Genomic DNA, 22531 nt, shown 5'->3' on the forward strand with positions numbered 1-22531 from the left:
GGTCTAGGCTCTCTCAGCTTAGTTGAAGAAGGTTTAGGTAGCCATTAGCACATAACTTTATCTTGCACTTTTTCCCATCGCCTTCCTTGTGCCTCATTCCTGCCCTCTGGGATCCTCCTGTAACAACGTTCAGAAGCAAGTAACTGGCCCTCACCTGCCCGGCGAGTCCTTTCCTTATTGGCGCGCAGCGTCTCGGCCACGCCCCTAGCAGGTGGAAAGGCGAGGTCAGCGCTAAAGCGGCTTAAAGGAGCAGGCGGAGCACCTGGGGTGGTGTCGGTGGAATACACGTATCTGGTACTGGAGCTAGCGCCATGGTGCCCCTCCGGGAGCGCTTTCAGGCCTTTCTTAATGGAGACAACCTTGTGGCGAATATACTAGGAAAGGTGGAGGCGAGAACGGGAACCAAAAAATATTACCTGGCCACAGGTGAGAGGGAGGGGGGTAAGGTGGTTGGGAAGCGTCTGGGGACGATATGGCTCCCCCCAGCTCTATTTGTTTACAGATAACCATATCTCCAATGTAAGCATGTGGGGAAAAGGTGGAAAATCCAAAGAGCAAAGATCGTCAACCACCAGCTGTCGCTAGCATACACTACTTAACATTAGATACGAACGGATCTCGGAAAACGACGATGTGAGTTTCCAGTTCTTAAGTCATTCCCGGAAGGCATGCTTTATGTAAACTACGAGGACCATTTTAAATGCTAATATACATATTTCCCAAGGGCGCTCAAAAAACACTAAAATCAAAAGGTAATGGAAATGCACATCAGAAACTGCACGACTGTATCAAGGTCCAAGTAGGAAGTGCTAGTATTAAATCTGTAAAGCAATTTTAAAAATGAACTTATAAACTTCTAGAAGGTTTGCTCTTTAATCTATACTGTACTGTATCCAGCATTGCCAGGTCAGGACCGGATTTACTAGATAAACTACAACTTGGAACGTCATGTTACCTAAAATTTACTTTGCACTTAATTGTGTTGGGAGCCTCTTAAAATGTTATAGTTTAGGGGCCACAACAGTATCCATAAGTCTGGCCCTGCATGGTCTGATGTATGAAGAGTGATTTTCAGGCGCAACTTTTCTGGCTGGACCTCATGTATTTATTAAAGCCTTTCGCAACATTTTTTAAAGTGTAATATTTCATCTACATTCCTAAACTGCATGTTTTTTTTTGTGCGTGTGTATTGGTAGTACTTATCCCAGATTACTACCAGTTACTAGTTCTGTAGAACGACTAGACATACGTAGCACTGACTGAATACATTTGGGTAAATGAAAGAAAACATTTATGAAGCCCCTAGCCTGGGCCCGTGGCCATAGGCCACTTTGGGATTCTTGGCCTATTCTTACAGGGAATCTCTGGATGAGTGAGCACCGGCTGAGATTAAATCCAGGTAAATTGGAGGTCCTTGAGGTGCATAGAGGAGAAAATTGGTGCAACCTAGACCTGTCATACTGAATGGCATGTCCGCTGACCTTTAAGGATAAGGGATGTAACTTTGAACTTATTCTCAATGCTGGATTTTTGTTAGAAATGATTTAACTATGGAAGATATTTCTCTGTAAAGTTTTGCCAGAATCTTATAGGGTATTATTTATTAGTGCCAGATTAAATTACTGCAACTTCTTACACATGGGATTAGATTACCAGAGAAAAGAATTGCACACTTAATCCAGAATCCAGCAGTGAGGCTGCTAGTGGAATTAACCTGTCATGCATATTCTCAATGTCTTTCCCTTACCTGGCCTTTTTGTTTGTCCCTGCATGTGCACCTGGATAGGTGTAGCTCAATCTTTGTGCCCTTTGTTTCTTTGCCTGTGTGTTGGCTCTACCTTCTGTTTTATTTACATAAATTTTAAAACCGCCAGGTGACTCTCTCACCAGAAACTAGTGATAGTATTACAGAGACTAGTTATTGTGTTTATGTGAAGCAAAGCACAGAAGCCAGGGCAGTATGCCGAGATCCTGAGTGTGGCTTTTGCCCCCACTTCCTACACTGGGAAGGAAGACTGAAGAGGGTCAGGTTAGGACTCTTCAGTTTGGAGAAACATGACTTAAGGGGGAATATGCTAAAGGCTTCTAAAATCGGGAGCAGGATGGAGCCGATAAATAGGAAACCATTGTTTCTACTTTTAAAATAGTAGTAGCACTAGAGAACACCCTTGAAGTTTTTTTTTGTTTTGTTTGTTTTCTCGTTCAGTGCGCCATTAAACTGGAAGATGAGTTCAAAGCCATTCTTTTAGGACAAGCAGGATCCATCAGCCACATATAGGTGACATCTGATGACTCCCATTGAACGAAGATGCTGTCCAATAGCTCAGATCTTCTTTTTAAAGATCTTTTTGAGCATGTGTGGTAGGCATCCCTGTAGGGCAACCACACTTACTGCCTCAGTTTACTTTTTCTGCTGTTCCCAATAGTCTTGTTTCCCAAGGCACCTACAATTTGGACCTCTCAGCTGCTGCCTCACCACTACATGTGTTGGGCACCCCACTTGGATGGGCAAGCCAAAAAACCTCTATCCACCCCCACCCCCTCCTGAGGACCTTGCCTACTTGAAATTTCTACAAAAGATCACCACCCACATTAACCTCTCCACTGGTGGCACAACGGACCCTTCCCGCGAAGCCCAAGATCTCAAATGCCTGGATACTCTTAAGGATTCAGTACCTATCTCAATGCATAAGGCAAAACCAAGATATGGCTCATCCTCTTCTCCAGGTTCCAGCTTCAAAAAGGCTGGAAGTGAAATATCAGGTGCATATGGTACTGGGTTTTGATAAGAACCAGCTACCACATCAGTCCATCATGGTGGACTCTAGCCTGAAGAGGCATAAGAACTCCTACACTAACTCTCAACATGCCTCCAGATAAAATTTAGGCAGGATGGGCAAAAAAGGTTTTTCAAAGCTCAATGCTTGGCCACCTGTCTATTTCAACCAATCCTGTACCAAGAGGTTATCTTAAGATTAAGAGTGGCCTCCCATTGCTTACCAAGGACATACAGGACTTCCTCTCTCTGCTCATACCCTACCTGTAGGAGTGTAGAAAACACTTCATTGCAGCATGTCGCCTAGCTTGGCTCTGTGCATCACTGCTCTGGAAGGACATTGTGTTTTGCGGATGCCCTGCCTTGCTCTGGTAAAACCTCTTCAGAGACTCCATCAAGGTCAACTGCACAACATTGGACTTGAGCAGACTTTAATCAAGTGAGCATCTCTCTATAAAAAGGCGTTGCAGAGGTCATCTCCCGAATACATTCTCCAGCTCATGATGCTACACATCACTACCAAGGTGGTGCCTGCAACATTGTAATATCACCTACTATCAGAGAAGACCAACCAGGGATGGGGACAGAAACAAATCTGTCTCCAGGCAGAGCCAGAGCCATTGACTGCCTGCCAGTGAACCACAACCTTGTAGGAGGCTGGATCAGGTGTCGTAATTAATATCTTAAAATCCTCTGCTCAGTGTATAGTGCAGCTAAGAAAGGAAATAGAATGTTAGGAATTGTTAGGAAAGGAATGGAGAACAAAACTGAGAATATTATAATGTTTATAATGCCTTTGTATTGCTCCATGGGTCGACCGCACCTTGAATATTGTATGCAATTTTGGTCACCGCATCTCCAAAAAGATATAGCAGAATTAGAAAAGGTAGAAAGAAGGACAATGAAAATGATGGAGGATGGGATGGCTTCCCTATGAGCAAAGGCTAAAGAGGGCTTTTCAGCTTGGAGAAGAGATGTCAGAGGAGAGATGATGGGTTTATAAAATGTGGAGTGGAGCAGGTGTATGTGAATCACTTGTTTACTCTTTCCAAAAATTCAAGAACTAAGGGGCACATAATGAAGCTATTAAGTAGTAAATTTTAAAACAAATCGGAGAAAATATTTCTTCACTCAACGTGTAATTAAACTCCTGAAACTTGCTGCCAGAGAATGTGGTGGTAAAAGTGGTTAGAATAGTAGGGTTTAAAAAGGTTGGGCAAGTTTTTGTAAAAGAAAAGTCCATAAGCCACGGATAAGCAGCATAAAATGTGTTCTACTGTTTTTGGATTGTGTCAAATACTTGGTGCGTGGCATTTTGACCATGTCTCTTCTCTATTGTCTTGTTTGCATTGGCTCCCTGTTCATGTTCAGTTCAAGATTTTGTCTGTCTCACCAGGCCTTTCACTTGGAAATCTTTCTTAATCTGCCCCCTCACATAGTAGTCCTTTTTGTAAAAAGTGGCAGGTGCTACTGTCAGCACATGGGTTTCCCGTGCACTGCGGCCTCTTTTAGTGCGGTAGTAAAATGGGGTTTGGGTGGGTTTTGTTTTATTTTTGTAATTGCCACGTACTAATTTCCTCATTAGCACATGGCCATTACTGCTGGGAGCCCTTACCGACACCTATTTAGGAGGCGGTAAGGGCTCCTGTGTTACTCCACACTAATTAGAGCAGGCATGTCTATTCTCTGCCCCCTGACCCGCCTCCTGTACTGGGAAAATAAAAATTTTCCAGTGTGGGATTAGCACACACTAAGCAGAAGACTACTGTGGGACATCTAAACATGTCCCGTGGTAGGTCTACTGTGCCTTTAGTAAAAGGGCCCCATAATGCTTTATACCCCTAGTTAGTCTCTTTGGTCACAGGGGGCAACTGGTTTTTCGTTCTGTCATCTCCTTGATCTGTGCACCTTGAATCCACCAGATGTACGACATTGTTTTTTTTTTCCTAGCTTTGAAATTATGGAATGATTTGCCGCCCTTTCTGTGGTATGAACAATCTTTTATCAAATTTTATGGTGTTTTTGAAGACTTATTATTTTGAGTTGATCTTTGGGCATCAGCTCGGACACCCCATGTGTGTTGTGACATTCCTGGATCACCCCACATGTTACATTCCTGGATTGTTTTTTAGCAGTGTAAATGTATCTATTTTTGTTCTTTTATATGTTTGTGATTGGTTGTTCCCTGTTCTATAAACCAATGGCATTCCTTTCTATTCTGTTTTTTTTTTTTTTGTACCTTTTGTAAACTGCCTTGGTTTGCAAGTCGGAGAAGGTAGTATATCAAGTTTTCATAATAAACATGTGACCTGGACTGGCTACTGTTGGAAATGGGATCTGGGCTTGATAGACCTTTGGTCTGTCCCAGTATGGTAGTGCTTATGATCTTCTCTTTATCACCACCAACTAATAGGTTCTCAGCCATCATCAAGAGGGGTTACTGCATCTGCCACCCACCCCCTCGTAAACCACCACTTAGGGTTTCAGGACTGTCGCACGTATCAGCCCTCCTACTCCAGAAGGTGGAATCCCTTCTACAGTCAGGAGCTGTGGAACCTGGTCCCCCATCGGAGATCAACTTTAGCTTCTACTCCCGACTTCCCGATTTATGTGTTTTGTTAAGCTAATGTGCACAGATTGACTCATGACTTCTGAGGCCCATGTTGCCCTTGTTTGATGTTCAAATAATTTATTTGTTGATTATTTGAGGATTTTGAATATTGATTTGCTGATGTAGTTCATTCATTCCTGATCTTTTTATTTTGTATGTTTTGGTTCTCAGTCAGTTTAACGTTGAACTATCTTTATTGTCGTCACAAAGAAATCCACTTTATATGTTATGGATCAACAATTATTGGCTATTCTGATATTTGCTAAATAACACCCATATTTGAAAAATTGTCAAGATTATAATCTAAATGTGTGTATATTTTGAACGAAGGAAAAAAAAAGAGCCAAACAATGCATTTTCAAGGAGTGAGAAAGCTCAACTAACAACATAAAATAAAACCATTTTATTGTTCGGATCTTTTGGAATAACCTATTTTTCATACGGGGGTGAGCCAGCTCGTCCTACCAGAGTACCAAAAGGGCCATAAAGAGTGCAAATAGAATCACGACTGGCCCCCTTACCCACCCTTTGGCTAGAGAGGGACCTATAGGTGGATGACGCATCCTGCTTGTCCTAGAAGAAAGCTGTAATGGGAGTTTTCTGTGGACAGCAGGATAAGTCAACCATACAACAACCCACCCACCTCCCTTTGGACAGATGAACTGAGGCAGGAAGTGAAGTACCTGGGCTTGCCCTATTGGTATGCCTACCATGTATGCTTAGAGGGATTTTTTTTTAATCTCTCTGAGCTTCTCCACCCAATGGGAGCTGTCAGATGATGTCACCTATATGTGGCTGACTTGTAATGGGAGTCTCTAGGTACGGAATGTTTCTTAAAGTAGTAGCTTTCCCAAATCTACTAATAATCTGTGACAGTGCATTGCAAATAATGGATCCTGTGTGGAATAGAATGCTGAGCTCCATGGACCTTTTTGGTCTGACCCAGAATAACACACATTGGTTTATCTTATGTTAGGAGTTGTCTATGCATACATGATCCCAGAAAAGGTCTGTAGCTCTGAGAGAGGCTGTGATTAAGGAGAAAACCCAAGGTAGCTATGAAAGTTTATATTATTGCAGTCCCCACAGAGGCTTGTAATTATGATTGAGTTGTGTAAATATGAAAAAGCAGGAAGAAAAGGCTGAATTAAAAAAAAAAAAAAAGAATACTTGCACATAATCATCTAGCTTCTGTGAAGCCATTCGTAGAATTTTTAGGATCAAAATGTAAGAGTAATTTGTCCGCTGCTGTTACTGTGACCTAAACAGTAATTTTGATATCTGCAGTTCTTTCACTATTTGCTGTGTCTGTAATGGAGCTGCACTGATTAATCCATGTAAACCCATAAGATAGTGAACCATACAGGTCTTTATCTTCTGTTCTTTATCTAGTCTGCCTGATAGGGTAGCTGAGTTGTACCTGCTCTTCTTGTAGGTGACACCTCTATATCTTTAGTTTATGGTTGACCATGCTGCTGTTTATGCATTGTTTTTAATATGGGGGTCATTTGTTTTGCTTCGATTGCTCTCATATAGAAATCCACTGCTGCTTTACTTTTTTTTTTTTCTAAAATAGGCAGCATAAAATTTATTTTGGTATATTGCCAGGTTCTTGTGACCTGGATTATCCGTTTGACAGTGGTCACCAGGCTTGATGGACCTTTGGTCTCTCCCAGTATGGCAAGACTTGTGTGGTGTGTGTTTGGTTTTTGTTTTTAATTTATGCCCTGTTGTCATTGCTTTTGATCCTACCACCTCCATGGGGAGGGTGTAAATTGTTATGGGGTTAAAGCATTAAAATAAAGCAAGTGTTGGCGCTTGCATAACACCTCAACAGACACTAATCTCATCAACTCTGGATAATGCAATTACAGATTAAGTCTAAGTAGATGTTGCTGTAAATAGAAGCAGTGCACACAAGGGTGACTTGCATGTGTTGTGTTCCTTTTTTTTGCCTCTCCATTAGGAGGCTGTTCATTTACCCACTGCCTTTCCTGTAAAGAAATATTTCCTTATGTTACTCATTTTAGCTTCCTCAATCACAGGCTGGCATATATCTGCTTCATTCTGTCATGTACTGGCAAATAGGGAAAGGAAGCCATGAAACTGCTTGGATTCCTGCAGCTTCATGGCCACATCTCTACCCCCTAGTATGTGGACCGATGCTGTGAACATGCATAGTAAAGCCAACAGTGTAGAAAACCTAGGTCACCAATGCTCAAAGGATATGGTATTTATATGCGAACTACAAAAGGAAGGGGGGGGCACATGCACAGAAGTGTTTCGCAGTGAGCTCAGGCAAACCTGAGAGTGAAGCACACGGCGCCTGTTTTCTTCACCTTTTTTTAAATATAAGCTTTTCAATTTTCTTTTAATTTTTTTTACTTGGAAGGCTTATATTTAAGTACAGGAAACAGGCGCCAATGTGTGCTTCACTCTTGGGTTTGCCTGAGCTCACTGCATGGGATTCCTCCTATTTCCAAAAAAAAAAAATCCAGTGGATTTTAAAGAGAATCGTGAAAGAGCCTCTTTTCAAACATCCTAATGCCTTCTCTGAGCTGGCGTTCTGCTTTTCAGCATAAGTGCGGCTTTGTTTTGTGAGCTGTTCTCTGGGCATTGGGAGAGAATAGGAAACTACCTTATTAACATCAGTTTGACTACATTTGCATGCTATTTGCACTAATCTTTGGTATACAGATTGTCTTACGTGCTAGAGCCCTCTGAGCATTTTGCATTCACCAACGCCGGTGCTAGTCCAGCGCTAATCGCCTCTAGTGCCAGCATTACATTTTGAGCATCAGCCCAAAGGACTTTTGCACACAATGTTTTATGACCTTTATATTTCTGTTTTATCTCTTTGCCTAGGTTCTGTCTGCGCCATGGGTCTCTATCTCATGTTTGGTTATGGTGCTTCTCTACTTTGCAACTTAATTGGCTTCGTCTATCCAGCCTATTCTTCGTGAGTACTCTTACCTTGGCCTGCCCCATCTTATACTTCCTCAGTGTCTAGGCATGCTGTTCTCTCGCAGTGTCTAGAAAAGCGAAGATACTTACCTGTAGCAGGTATTCTCCGAGGAGAGCAGGCTGATTGTTCTCACTGATGGGTCAGCGTCCACGGCGGCCCAGGACGAAGATTTTCAAGCAAAAATCCAACAAACTTTTCAACAGCTTCTGGAGCGCGGGACAGACGCACCGTCCCTTGCTTTTGCTGGGGAGCTGCAGGGGCCTATCTGGGCACACGCTGTTGACGCGAACGAGCACTGGGGCTGAGCCTGAGAAGACTGTCGGGAAGGTGGATTGTACCTATGCTTATTGTAAGCATAGGGAGCATTCCACCTTCCCCGGAAAAACTGTTTACCTGTTGAGGTAGATGCTGAAGGCGCCCGGTGGGAGAGCTTGTCGAGGGCGGTTTCCCGCTGGTGGAGCTGCTCGACTTTCTCACCAAAAATATTATCCCCCCCATGGCAAGGAACATCCGCAAGCCGCTGTTGGGTTCAACTATCCAGGTCAGAAGCACGTAGCCATGAGAGTCTGTGCATCACTGTACCTTGAGCAGCGGATCTGGATGCAATATCAAGTGTCGTAAGCACCCCTGGACAGGAATTTGCGACACGCCTTCAGCTGCCTGACCACCTCCTGAAAAGGCCTGCGTGCTCCGGAGGAAGCTTGTCCACCAAGTCCGCCAGTTGCTTAACATTGTTCCGCATATGGATGCTTGTGTAGAGCTGGTATGATTGGATCTCGGACACGAGCATAGAGGACTGATAGGCCTTCCTCCCAAAAGAGTCCAGAGTCCTAGACTCTCGACCCGGGGGCGCCGAGGCGGAATCCACAACCATAGAGTCGTGAGGTAACTGGGACCTCATCAACTCACGTTCTCCGTGAATCCGATATTGGGACTTAGCTTTTTTGGGAATGGTGGGATTACTGAGTGGTTTCGCCCAGTTCCTAAGCAATGTCTCTTTAAGGACACTATGCAGAGGGGCAGTAGACGACTCTAGGTGGTGAAGGATAGTCAAGGACCTCGAGCATCTCAGTCCTGGGCTCATCCTCTGTGACCACCGGGAAGGGAATGCCCACAGACATTTCCCGGACAAATGATGAGAAGGTGAGACTCTGATAGAGAAAGCTTCCTCTCAGGTGAAGGAGTAGGCTCAGAAGGAAGACCACAACTCCTCGGAAGAGAAATGCCTGGGGTCCTCTCCTTCATCCCATGAGGCATCCTCCTCGGTATCGGACAAGAGTTCTCCAACTGCAGTCCGGAACCAGGCCCGTCTCGACACCGAGGAACCCCGTCCTCTATGGCGATGCCGAGGAGTCTGTTCCATGCCGGCGGTGTACCGGCGTCGGAGACCTCACCACAGGCGCAGAGCCAGCTGCTGCTTCCATCGACAGTACCGAGGGCGCAAGCACCCCCAGTTCCAAAATAGATTGACGCAGCAGCCCTTCCAGGAGACCTGGAAGAATGGCTTGGATGCGCTCGTCCAGAGTCGCTGTCGAGGAAGGCTGGGGGGTCGGTGCAGAAGTCGACGGCAGAATCTGTGGAGGCCTGGGAGGCGGTACCGGGCTGTCAGAAGATCTACGCACTGACACCTCTTGTATGGAGGGTGAGCGATCCTCCCGGCGTCAACGCTTCTGGTGTGCCAAATCCTTCGACGCTCCCGGTACCGTGTCTCGAAGGAGACCGATGACTATACTTCTTCACCTTTGCTCGAAGCACGTCACCGGTACTCCTCGGTACCGACGAGGAGGACATGGAATCCACATGCCTCCTCGGGGTCAGATCTGACAGTGGTCGATCCCGATGGGCCTGCACAGCTGGAGCCTTCGAGACAGGTGGAGACCCGCTCGACGGCTCACCTCTCCCAGCTAGAGGTGAAGTCCGGACAGCCATTACCTTGTCTCCCGATGTCGACACTGAGGAATCAGTCTGCGCTCCGAAAAGACGGTCCCGAAGAGCTCTTCTTGACGCCTGTGTCCGCTTTTTCAAGCTGAGATGCAACTTGCAGGCGGCTGGGCGATGGTCGTGCCCAAGGCACTGGATGCACCACGCGTGTGGGTCAGTGCCTGAGATCGACCGCTGGCACCGAGCACACTTTTTTTTAAGCCGTTGGGAGGCTTCAAGGACATGAGCGGAAAAATCGCGGTGGCGAAATCAAAAGGCTTGATTGTGCCAACTGAGAGGCACAAAAATGGGAACCGCGTACGCGCGGCCTAATAAGGCTGCCTTGGAAACTAAAGGAAACTTAAAAGGGAAAAAACCAAAGAAAATAAAATAAGGATTTTTTTTTTTTTTTTAAACTGGAAAAAAGACCGAAAACCAAAAAGCACTAAAGACACCGAAGTCTTTCTCTCGGCCTGAGGGAGAGAAACTGACACGCAGCCCCTCTCCACCACAGAAAAAGAAAAACTGAGACTGGAACAGACGTGCGTGGGTGGGAAGATGACCATGCATGTGCAGTGCGTCTGTCCTGTGCTCCAGAAGCTGTCGCAAAGTTTGTTGGATTTTTGCTGGAAAATCTCCGTTCCTGGGCTGCCGTGGACGCCGACCCATCATTGAGAACAAGCAGCCTGCCTGGCCTTGGAGAAATGTTTTTCCATAGTGTCCCACAGATCAATCCAGAGACTTGTGGGTGATGTCCCTCTACCAACAGTAGAGAGAGAACTTCAGAGGCTTACTATATGTGGTCATGTGCAGCTCTGGATTGATTGGCTTCTGGAGTGTCCTGGTCCTGGTTGCACACCTGGTGGTGCCAGGTCCCTCCCTTTCTCCCCCATCGCCCCGTCCTCTCTGCCTGACTGGGGTTTGTGGTTCTTACTCTCCTGACTTTAAAAAGCGTCTGAGGTTTCTTTTGCTCCGGCGTCCTCTCCTGCCTTACAAAAAAAAAAAGCTGTTTGAGCACTGAAACAAACAAACAAAAAAAACCAAAACCAAACAACTCCTCACTCTAATTTGTTCAGCGTGGCAAGCTGATGCCGGTTTACAGTATCCTTAGCTGCTCTATATAGAATCCTTTCACCAGTGTAAATCATTCTGAAACTACTTCCACATTCCTCTTGGGCTAAATACCCAAGAGTAGTGATCCCTTTTGTGGAGTAGCATTAGCAGCCTAGAGAGTTGTATGGGATCCTGACTTATTGGTATAGTTAAGGGAAATACTGTCCCTTGATTCTTTGTATTATATTCAGTGTTGTAGCTATGACTTAAAGGGCCCCCAGGTAGAAAAATTCAATATGGGCCCCTATAACACTGTCTCTCTCAAGGTAGCAGGGCACAGGAGGGGAGGAGGTCACCTTTTGAGCTCCAGTAATCAAATTTGGCAAAACATTAATTCTCTCTCAAGGTAGCAGGGCACAGGAGGGGAGGAGGTCACCTTTTGAGTTCCAGTAATCAAATTTGGCAAAACATTAATTCTCTCTCAAGGTAGCAGGGCACAGGAGGGGAGGAGGTCACCTTTTGAGTTCCAGTAATCAAATTTGGCAAAACATTAATTCCAGACCTAGATAGAAAAGCTGTCATAATAAAACAGTATCAACAGCCCTACCTTTTTAAAAAGGCAACACCTGGAATACTGATTTACTTCCTTCTAGAAAAACAGACTACTACAGATCCCTACACAGAAATTAAACATCAGTTTCTGACGAATACAGGCAGAGCCTCAAATACAGAATAAGCAACCAGTAGCTAGAAATAGGAACTCGGAGAAGTCTGAGTGCAATGCAACACTGGAGAAACTATATTTCCTGTTTTACTGTGTGTAAAATATGAAACTATCAGGATTGCACATTTCAAGATGCCAGTCTAAATCTGAAAATAAAATGGAGTGTTTTTTGTTTTTTTTTTAATGGCTGGGCATTTTATGTTACTATCCACTTGGTCCCAGCCTCTCCTTTCAACTTTTCTTGTGTTTTTCATTTTTTTTCTCTATACATCTGTCTCTGACACTTCATCATTTTTTTCTCTAATGTGCATTTCAACACTGATGTAGATGTACTCCTCATCCTTTTCTCACCCTCTAGTTCTGTCACACTTTGTTTTGTTTTTTCCACATCTCACCTACCTATGATCTTTCTATTTTCCAGTATCAGCTCTAGGCAGTAGTTTGTTAACCTGTATGCCAGGCGTTCTCAATCTTTGCAACCCCCCCCCCCCCCCAACCATGGTGCAGCATTTCACTGCCCACATCCCTGTAGTCCAGCTCCATTCCCCTCCTCCTCTACCAGGATCTGGAATCTCTCTACTTCCCCTGTGTCTGCCTTCAGTGGCAGAACTTCATATCCACTGCCTGTGGCCTGCCTTGAAGCCTTTCCTCTGACACGTTCTGCCCCGAAACTGCAAATTGCATCAGAGGTGGGCAGGACACATCAGAGGGAAGGATCCAAGGCAGCCTGCAGACAGTAGGTATGAAGTGACATTTACGGGTTGCAAGGTAAAGGAGGGGTGGGGGAGGAGGTGTCTGAGTGAGAGATGCCAGATAATGGTATAGGAAGAGAGGTGTGGAGGAGGAAAACAGTGGGTATTTTGGCAAGTTTGCTCAATGGTAGCTAAGCCTCTGATTTTTATATAGAAGTCTTTTGGTCTCGTAGGAGTGCACAGAAAGCAGGCTTCTTGCTGCTGATGCATCTATATAAGCACATTTACAGCCCCATTTTAGACAGGTCATAGATACTGGAATTGACATGCAAGTCAGTGCATTTCAAGTTTGACCAGAATCTGCTAAAAGTAAAGCCTGTTCTAAAATGCAGAAGAAATGGACATTTATGAGCGAGGTGTTTACAGCATAAACGTCCATTTTAGAAAAATAAACATCTGTTGATGGATTCAGCCTTTGCAAACTTAGAAACATAACCAGGCATTATCCCAAAGCTATCAGTGACTGGTTTCTTTTGCCCATTTGACATTTGGGAGTATAAACACCACTGGGGGATTAAGGGGACAACCCCCCCCCCCCCCCCCCCCCCACCCCATATCCTTCCATTGGAGTGCTGCTCAATAGTAGCTGTTTACCAAATCCTAAACATGGTTGGTAGCAGGTGTAACTCCCAACGGACATTTCCTTCCCTTCTGAAATGGGGACTAATGTCTTCAAACTTGCCTCCCTCTTGTCCTGTTCAAAACATATCCAGACCGTGCCCCCTTGGCATTTGGATTTGATATGTGCATATCCCAACTTTGTAAAATAGGTACTTTTAAATATTTATGCAAGATAAAATTAAGTGCCGGGTTTACACATGGTAAAGACACATTGCTGTGGAAGGATTAGAGGTGCACGTCTTTTTGTTACCCGCTTAGTTGTAAGCAGCAGGAGCGTAGCCAGACATCCAATGATGGGTGGGCCGAAGACCCCTGTCCCATAAGTGATTTGGTCTCTCGTCTGTATGTCCTATGGTCTCTCAAACATCCCCCCTCCCCCACATACCTTTTTAAGCAGCAGATTTTCACTGGCAGCGAGCAGCAACTAATATACACTGCTCATGTTGGCCCCACAGCCTTCCTTCTGATGCAACTTCCTGTTTCCGCATAGGTGGGAACACATCAGAGGGAAGGTTGTGGGGCCGGTGCGAACAGTATGTATCAGTCGCTGCAGGCAAAGATCTGCTATTTACAAGGAATGCAGGAGGGACAGTTTTTGGCTGGTGGGGCTTGGGGATTCCTGCTAGCCACATCATAGGTGTGCTGCTACTGGGTGGTCCTGGGCCCACCCTTGGCTACGCTACTGGTAAGCAGGATATAAATATTGGGCCTGATTATTCAAAGCGATTTAGCTGGCTGCTGACCCTTTTAAATCACTTGGTCAGGGCTAGCTGCTGATATTAAGTGCCACTGAATATTACGGTTAATAACTCAAAGTTGGCTACATTGGAGGCATTCTGAGGGCTATATTGTAACAGGCTTAAAAATAACCGGATATGAAAGCCAGAGCCTGCACAGGTACTGGCTTTGAATATCTGAGAATAACACTGTCGGCAGTGAGCAAAAACACTCATCGCCAACAGCTGAATATTGACTCCATTATAAATAAATTCTGTGCAGTGAATTCCTGATATCTGAAAAACCCTCACATCAGACTTCAGTTGCTGGTCCTACAGGCAAATACTGGACACGATACAAGGACTGCAGCACCACCCCACATCTATATAAACAGCAGGCACCCTGGAGAGAGACAGTATTTACACCCTCATGATCAAAAGCAAACGCCGGCGCTAGAGGCTGTTAGCGCCATACTAGTGCCAGCGTTTGCTACCGCCCCATGATTAGAGCCCTCGAGCGCATGAAACAACGCTCTCGAGGGCTCTTTGCTCAAGTAGCATGCAAATGCATGCTAAACAGGGCTCAGCGCATTCATCCCCAATGATCAGCGACCAGCGCGCCAAAGATTGGGTCGCTGGCCGCGGCAAACCCTATGCCAGCTCCGAGCTGGCGTTAGGGTTTGCCGATCATTGGGGAGGAATGGTGAGCCCTGACCAGGGATCCCCGTTGCCCCCCCCCCCCCCCCGAAATTGGTCCCTGGTAGTCTAGTGGCCGCCGGCAAAACCCCCTCCCACCCAGCGAGCGATGGGGGGGGGGGGGTTGGAGGTCCGGTGGACCTCCAGCCCACCCCAACTTCCCCCCTCCCCCCCCAGCATTGTCCGAGAGATCCCTGGTGGTCCAGCGTAAGGACAGCCCCCTACCTTAGTTGGAGGAGGGACGCAGCCTGCCTCCCTCCTCTTGGTTGACGACACAGCAAAATGGCGGCGCCCAGGATGCACTGGAGGGGTTTTGCCAGCGGCCACTAGACCACCAGGGACCAATTTGGGGGGGGGGGGGAGCTGGAGATCCACCGGACCTCCAGCCCCCGTTGCTCGGGCCTCGGGGGCAGGGTGTTAGTTGATGGAGCAGGATGTTTGACAGGTTTGGGCTTTTGACAGCCCAGACCTGTCAAACAAGTGCGGGAGGATTGTGCTGAGCACGTGCTCATGCCCAATTCGCCCGCACTTCTGCCCGATGATCAGAGATAATTGCACTGCTTAAATTTGCATGCATTATCTCTGATCATCGGTGTGGTAAAGCCCCGCGCTGTTTGGAACAGTGCGGGGCTTTTGATCATGAGGGCCTTAAGTAGGAGATTGTAGTTATTTTAATAGTTCTGTGCACATCTACTCTCTGGTTTTGCTTGTTCTTGGTATTATTTTAATTGCATTGGAACCACAGTACTGAATTTTTTTCTTTTCCTGCAGGATAAAAGCCATTGAAAGCCTAGATAAGAAGGATGACACCATCTGGCTGACCTACTGGGTTGTGTATGGGATCTTCAGTGTGGTGGAATTCTTTCTGACATTTTCTCTTCTGGTTTCCACTCTATTATGTTGGAAGGTGTGAAGAGGCTGAAAGTATTTGTGTGGGTGGTTTTTTTTTTGTGGGGGGGGGGGATAGCTCTTTCTGGATGGGAAATCTGACAATGGGGTTTTTCCTCATTGCTGCTTGTTAGATGCCTCTCGTTTTAGTTTAGAAGTTAGCATGCTCTCCCTTTTCCCAGTTACCAAAGAGCCTTGCATGTCTGTATTGTACGCTGCTTGAAACTGAGACAGAGATCCTGTCTCTCGTTTTCTCTTATATATATATATATATATATTCTCAGTGTATGTTCCTGCTCTGGTGCATGGCCCCATTTTCGTGGAATGGTTCTCAGGTGATGTACAATCGTTTCATCCGACCTTTCTTCCTGAAACATCAGCACACTGTGGACAGTATGGTGAACGATCTCAGTGAGCAAGCACGCAGCACTGCTGAGACTGTCACCAGAGAAGGTAAAGCTTTCTATGTGAATGTATTAGGGAGACCATTTGCTGTTGCTGCCGCCTTTGCTATTTTAACCCTATATCATGGGCTCTCCTTTGTCCTAATTTCCAAACTCTCATCTTAATTCACTGTGGTCCTTCTCTATCTGCTTTAATGAACTAGATAAGGTCAGAAAACCAGATGTTGTCTACAGTTCTGGTGATACAGAGTCTGTGCAACACTTGCAACTGGATTTAATTCTGCCTTAACACAGAATGCTGCAAATCAATTCTTAAGTAAATCTGTCATCTCACTATTTTCTTTGTTTTGTCCTTTTATCTGTATTCAGTCTTACTACTCTGGCCAGCAGCGAAGCACATCAGTCAGCAGGACAGACCGAGCAGGCAGCAGCCAGCAGTTCTGTATGTAATTCTCATCTCTGTTCTATCAATCGATCGATTTAACTTTCTTTAGTGATTTCAAATTTGGGGGGGGGGGAGGGGGGGGGTTTCAATGTTCACACTAAGAATAGTTACCCAGTCCATGCCTGAACACCCACCCAAATTTGAAATCACCAATGCTCACACTAAGAATACTCACCCAGTCCATGCTGAGGCCATTGGCAAAGGATATTGCACACACTAACTGTTTTGCTTGACATCATTCTGAACTGTGGTGGGTTATGTTTTTGGTTGGTTTGTTTTTTTCCCCCCTCTACATCTTGCATGTCGGGGGGCTTTGGAGTCGGTAAAAGTGTACTGACTCCAACTCTAGCTTCAAATAAATACATTTTTACTATATATTTATATATTTTTTGTTCTGAATATGGGGGCTCATTTTCGATATGTAGGATACAAATGTGACAGATAAAGCACTCAGACTTACAAAATTCCATAGCTTACTATGGATATTTGTAAGTGCTGTGAAAATACACCTTGTAACAAAAAAATGTAAGCTTAATATCAGTCAAAGTCAGACAGTAGAAAAACAGGAGTTTGAGATTTGGTGTATTGGCTCCACAGCCCTGCTGTGAGTGTGCAGCTATTTTTTGGCATTATCCAGGGGCGGACTGACAGTGATCTGGGCCTCAGTAGGCCCTTCCCGGTCCTACCTTGAAGGGCACTGGTGGTCTAGTAGCTTCTTTGGGGGCAGCAAACCCCCCCCCCCCCCCCCACCTCTTTTCTGGCCACTACTGCTATTCTGCCTGGCGGCGGCGGCGTGTTTTCAAAATGGCGGCCGAGACTTCCCACGGTAGTTTTGCAGGTCTTCAAGGTAGGACCCAGGGGGTTGTAGAGTGCAGCAGTGGTGGCAGGCAACTGGGCAGAGCCTCTGGTCCTTCGGGCACTGCCCCACTGCCTGACTGACTGGTCAGTCCGCCCCTGGCATCATCTGTATATCACTGTTATTGCTGGTGCTGAACTTGAGCCCTTCTATCTGCCATGGTTGAGACAAATGCATCATAAGACCTAGAAGGAGTTGTAAATAGTGAAAGCCTGTATTCTTCCCCTTGGTGCTAACTGGCCGCTGCACATTTGCATCCAAATGCAACCATCTGTTTCCAGGATCCTGACTCTAGGACTTGGTCATAAAGCCTTCATTCTTTCACTGTAGCTCTGCACAGTTGCATTCTGTCGTAGCCACCTTAGAGTGATAGCTGTCACTACTTCAGACGGATATTTGTAGTCTAGGTATGCTCACAAACGTGCCTTTTTTTCCCCCCCCAGCATACAGAGCAGTAGTGACTCCTGCAGCAGAGTCAGAAAAGGACATGTGACCACAATATTCTGTAACCCTTGAACTGGTGACAATTCAAACCCCAAAACAAATCAATCTGTGAGTCACTAATTTTGAGCGCTCCACCAACGTCTACCTCATGCTTATCACCAAGAATCCTGTAAAAGCCCTGCTGATCTGAATGTATACTATCTTCATTATAAAGTGAGAAGATATACAAGCGTCATAACCTTGGGCTTTCTTCCAGACCTTCAAGCATACGGAGAGTTCACAATAAAGTACTTTTTTAGTTAAGATATCCTGCACTCTGTATAATCACTCTCTCTAAATCCCTGCCATCTTAAACATGGATATTTTCTTCTTCATGTCATAAATCACTAATTTAAATACTGCTTTATCATCTGGCTTGGTAGATTTTAAATTCAGCAGTCTAAGTAGGTTAGAGCTTTTTCAAGTAAGAATAAACACGATGCCAGCAACCCAAAACTCTGAGAAAGCGTATTTTTTTTTTTTTTTTTTTTAAGATTAAGGGCCCTGTTTACTAAGCCGCGCTGTAGGCGCACAACGTTTTAGTGTTTCACTAAAAATTAGCACGTGCTAACGCTAGAAACACCCATAGGAGTATAATGGGTGTGTCTATCGTTGGCACACACTAATTTTTAGAGCGTGCTAAAAGTTAGCACTCCTACAGTACGGCTTAGAGCCCTAAGAATTTCCTGGATTATATCCTAAAATAACAAACATGAATTAGTTCCTGATGTGTTGCTGCTGGTTCAATCAACTTTACATCAAGCACAGAGGTAAGACTGAGCTGCAGCACTCCCACTTAGGTGCAGAGAACCCATGTGGCCTGGCTGCGGGTGTGGAGGGCCGCTGCATTTAAAACAAAAAAAAAACTGTCTCGGAAATGTACTCAAACTGATTTTGTTTACACTGGGTGTTACATTTCTGAGTTATGCTGTGATTAGAGCACTTTCTATTCCTGATTTTCACAGGAGGTTTTTGGTCAATGCTCCTTGTCCTTGCTTATAGCCTCAGCAGTTTCTTTACAATTTTTATAGTACTGTCATGTAGGGGCCCTTTTCCTAAACTGTATTTATGGTTAAATAATTTTTATGTAGTCAATATCCACTACAAGATTACAAATGCTCAGTTTGTAAAAGTGCAGTGAACAAACAAAAGATGACCAAAAACCTAGTCTTCAATTTAATGCTTGTTGCAGTAAGGTTTTTTTTTTTTTTTTTGCGGTAAGTTGCCTGTTTGCTCATGCTAATTATACACTTTTTTTATAATTATTTTATGAGGGAAGGAGTGTGTTTATGGGTAGGGAATAGGTATGGAAGTGTTATCCAGCTAGCCCAATCTCTAGTGTAGTCTTGACAGAGGTCAGAACCACCATTTAAAAACCAGAATGGAAAGGGCAGTAACGATAGGTGATCACTAGTGCCCTTCTTACCTTAGATTACTAAGGCATCTTTAACCCTTTAGTGTCCAATGTTCCCATCAATCTGTTCCCATATGGCTTATTACGGGACCATTGGACACTAAAGGGTTCAAATAGGCCGGGGAGGCTACAGAGCACTTGGGGTCCTTGGGAGGGTATATGGGTGCTGTTATGGGTAGGAGCTCTGGATGAGGGGAGGCTTCAAGGGGAAGGAAGGTCTTCAGGAGGGGTTGCTGTGCTGGAAGGAGGGCTCTTGTGGGGGAGGTGCATGCTTTGGGGTGGGGGTTATCAACACCCCGATTAAAAAATTTGATCAATAGCATCTCTACTTCAGTTTTTCTTTTACTGTTTTTATCCTTTTTGGAGTTTTTTTCCAATAGTCATTTAAACAAATCACTTAAGGGTAATGTGGGAACCTCACCCCCCAGTTCAGTGAAACCAAGGGTAGCCCATCCCAAAGAATGAGATTCACCAACACAATGAATGAGGTTTTGTATTGGGGTGCAGCTGGGTATACCTTTGGACAAAATCATGCACATTTTGGTTTTTTAAATGCTGCTGAAGCTCTAGGACTATGCTTATCAACTTCTTTTTTTTTATCAGTCAGGCCACAGCAGCTGGACTATGCTTGTGTAAGGTGGCATAGTGCATACATGATCCTCACAAACTTGGTCTGATACAGTATAGCATTTCTTATGTGTTAAAATGTAAACATACTCTGCATCCACAACAATCCATTGCCCCCTTACAAGTTCAAATTGGATCGAAGACATTTCTCTATGGAAATCACCATACAAAAGTTTAGATCCTTAAGTCATCTGAGCAAATAGCAACCTCAGTCTCTCTCGACGTAGCAGACACATTGTGAAATAAAAAACCTGAAAAAATATCCTAACATACATATAGGAACATAATCATACAACCATAGCCCTAGTCCTATGATTGAACAGCAAGAACCCTACCTAAGATTAGGCAGAACTACAACTATGGGCCCTACAACTACAGATGAACAGAACACTTGGGGACTGGATCCCTACACACACACACGTGCAAATCAGTCCAGACCCTCGCCAAATATAGAATAAGGGATCACAAACTAGAACTATGAAGGCAACAATTGAACTGGCAACATCAAGAAGTTAAGTGGTATGGACTGCAATGCTGAAGAACTAAAAACAGAAATGCACTTCGTTGGTACTGAATACAATACAGGACAGCTGCTGATTAAAATTTCTCAAAGCTAACACATTCCAGTTCAATTCAAAATAAAACACTTTTTTTTTTTTTAAAATACCTTTGTTGTCTGGATATTTTATTTTTTCCATCATGGTTTCCCAGTTTCTCTTTTCTGCTTTCCTGTCTATTTGATACAGTCAATCATATGCTTTTAGAACATCTTCATTCTTTTGGGATGGTAGGTAAGGTTCTGGTCCTTTTTTGACAGGCTCCCCCCCCCCCCCCCCCCCAAAAAAAAAAAAAAAAAAAAAGTGGCTCTGTGTACTTGTTTTGCAGTGGTAACTGTGGTTTTCTGGAGTGCTACAAGGTTCCTGCACCCTATGTGTCAAGGTGCTATTTGATCTGGGGGTAGTTATTGTCTTTAGGCAGACAATCTTCAATTCTTTTCCTGTAACTTCTAAGGAAGATGATATTGCATGGTGAGGACTTCCTTTAGTCAACTTTGGATGCATGCGAATAGTCTTTCGTTAAATGTAGCAAAGACTACGAATTTTGTGGTTGTCCCATTTAGGGGAACCATGCCCTGTTTCTGGATTTGAGTTGCATTCTGTTTTTGTGCCAGTGGTTTTCTTGCTTCATAGTTTAGGGGTGATTTGGACACGAGGCTGTCCTTTTATTCCGCAGGTGGCTGCTATGGTTAAGGTTATTTTCTTTAAACTGGGGAGGATATCTAGTGGACTTTTTTTTTTTCTGTGGAGAATTTTCATACTGTGCTGCAGAGTTATGTGTCACCTTCTTTTGATTACTGTAATACTTTGTTGTGTGGCTTGCCAAGTACAACTTTGTGGACCTTGCAGGTTTGCAAAGAGTGTGCTGCACGGGTTCTTTTGAGTTTGGGTCAGGAGGTGCATATTATGCCTCGGTTGAGGAAGTTGCCTGTGGTACAGTGTATTGAATTTAAAACTTTTGTTGGTGGTGTTTCAAGCATGGCAGGGTGTTGCTCCTGAGGCCTGCAGTTTGCAGTCTTATTGTTGGTCATTACGGCCTCAAAACCAGAATTATTGGTTGTTCCATCTTTTCATCTGGTACGTTGGAGGAAATTTGTAGTGGTGGTTTTTTAGTGCTGGCTCTCTTTTGTGGAATTTGTTACCAGTGGTATGCACCAGTCAGTATCTGTTCCCCAGTTTCAAGAAATGACTAAAACCTGGCTGTTTACTAGGGCATTTGGCTGATGCTGGTTCTGTGATTTGTAAGGTTGTGTATTGTTTGTGTACCTCACCTGGATGTTTGGATAGGCAGATTATAAAGGTAATAATTTTTTGATGCTAATTCTCTTGCCAGTAGCTTCTGCCCAATTGTGCTTTCTCCTCTCTCCTCCTGTCTCATTCCATTCCCTCACTGCACCTGTGTCTGACATACTTTTAGCTGTTTCCTCCCTATTTTTTTATTTTGTCTAATCATTCCCCCCCCCCATTTCTTGCACATCTACTATTAACTTTTGTCTCCTCTCATGCGTTAGCTCTCACATTTCCTATCCTCCTTACCAGACTCCTCTTCCTTTCTATCTTCATCTACTCATTACCACATTTCTATCAGCTACTTACTATCCTTATCTCACCCATCTCATTAACAACCCCCCCCCCCCCAATCTCTTCTTTCCTTCCGCCTTTCCTGCTTCTAGGGTTCAACATCTTTTCCCCCCTCTTCTTTTCTTCCCTGGGTCTAACATCTCTCCTTTTTTCCCTCCCTGCCATTCTGTGCTGGACTCCAACCTTACTTCCCTTATTGATCTCCTATTTTCAAGTGCCTCTCTCTTCCATCCATTCCACTCCCCTGCATGTGGTCAAGTATCTCCTTTCCTCTCATCCCCACCTCCCCCAACTCTACCTTAAAACTTGTCTTCTAGAGGTCAATGGCAGCCTCAGCAATTCACATACACTGCCTCTGGTTGGCCCAGTATCTTTCCCTTTGCTGAATTCTACCCACACAAAAACAGGAAGTTGCATATTTTAATGGGTTAGAATTTAGTAA

The 22531-nt window shown here is 44.6% G+C and overlaps 1 protein-coding gene across 1 annotated transcript; it reads left to right on the forward strand.

Moving 5' to 3' along the window:
- The first annotated feature begins 237 nt into the window (after positions 1–237).
- LOC115481069 (receptor expression-enhancing protein 6-like) lies at positions 238–18374 on the forward strand. The gene is made up of 5 exons (XM_030220067.1): positions 238–426; positions 8253–8346; positions 15606–15741; positions 16007–16175; positions 17871–18374. The coding sequence occupies exons 1-5, from the start codon at positions 312–314 to the stop codon at positions 17918–17920; spliced, it is 564 nt and encodes a 187-aa protein (XP_030075927.1). The 5' UTR covers positions 238–311; the 3' UTR covers positions 17921–18374.
- The last annotated feature ends 4157 nt before the right edge of the window (positions 18375–22531 follow it).

The sequence above is a fragment of the Microcaecilia unicolor genome, chromosome 11, assembly GCF_901765095.1.
Source record: "Microcaecilia unicolor chromosome 11, aMicUni1.1, whole genome shotgun sequence".
In the NCBI taxonomy this organism is placed as follows: Eukaryota; Metazoa; Chordata; class Amphibia; order Gymnophiona; family Siphonopidae; genus Microcaecilia; species Microcaecilia unicolor.

Bases quoted from the DNA above. Each gene is read 5' to 3' on its own strand.
- LOC115481069 (XM_030220067.1), top strand. From the start codon at position 312: ATGGTGCCCCTCCGGGAGCGCTTTCAGGCCTTTCTTAATGGAGACAAC. The intron at 427-8,252 runs GTGAGAGGGAGG...CTCTTTGCCTAG, and splicing joins AAAATATTACCTGGCCACAG to GTTCTGTCTGCGCCATGGGT. The intron at 15,742-16,006 runs GTGTGAAGAGGC...ATATATTCTCAG, and splicing joins CCACTCTATTATGTTGGAAG to TGTATGTTCCTGCTCTGGTG.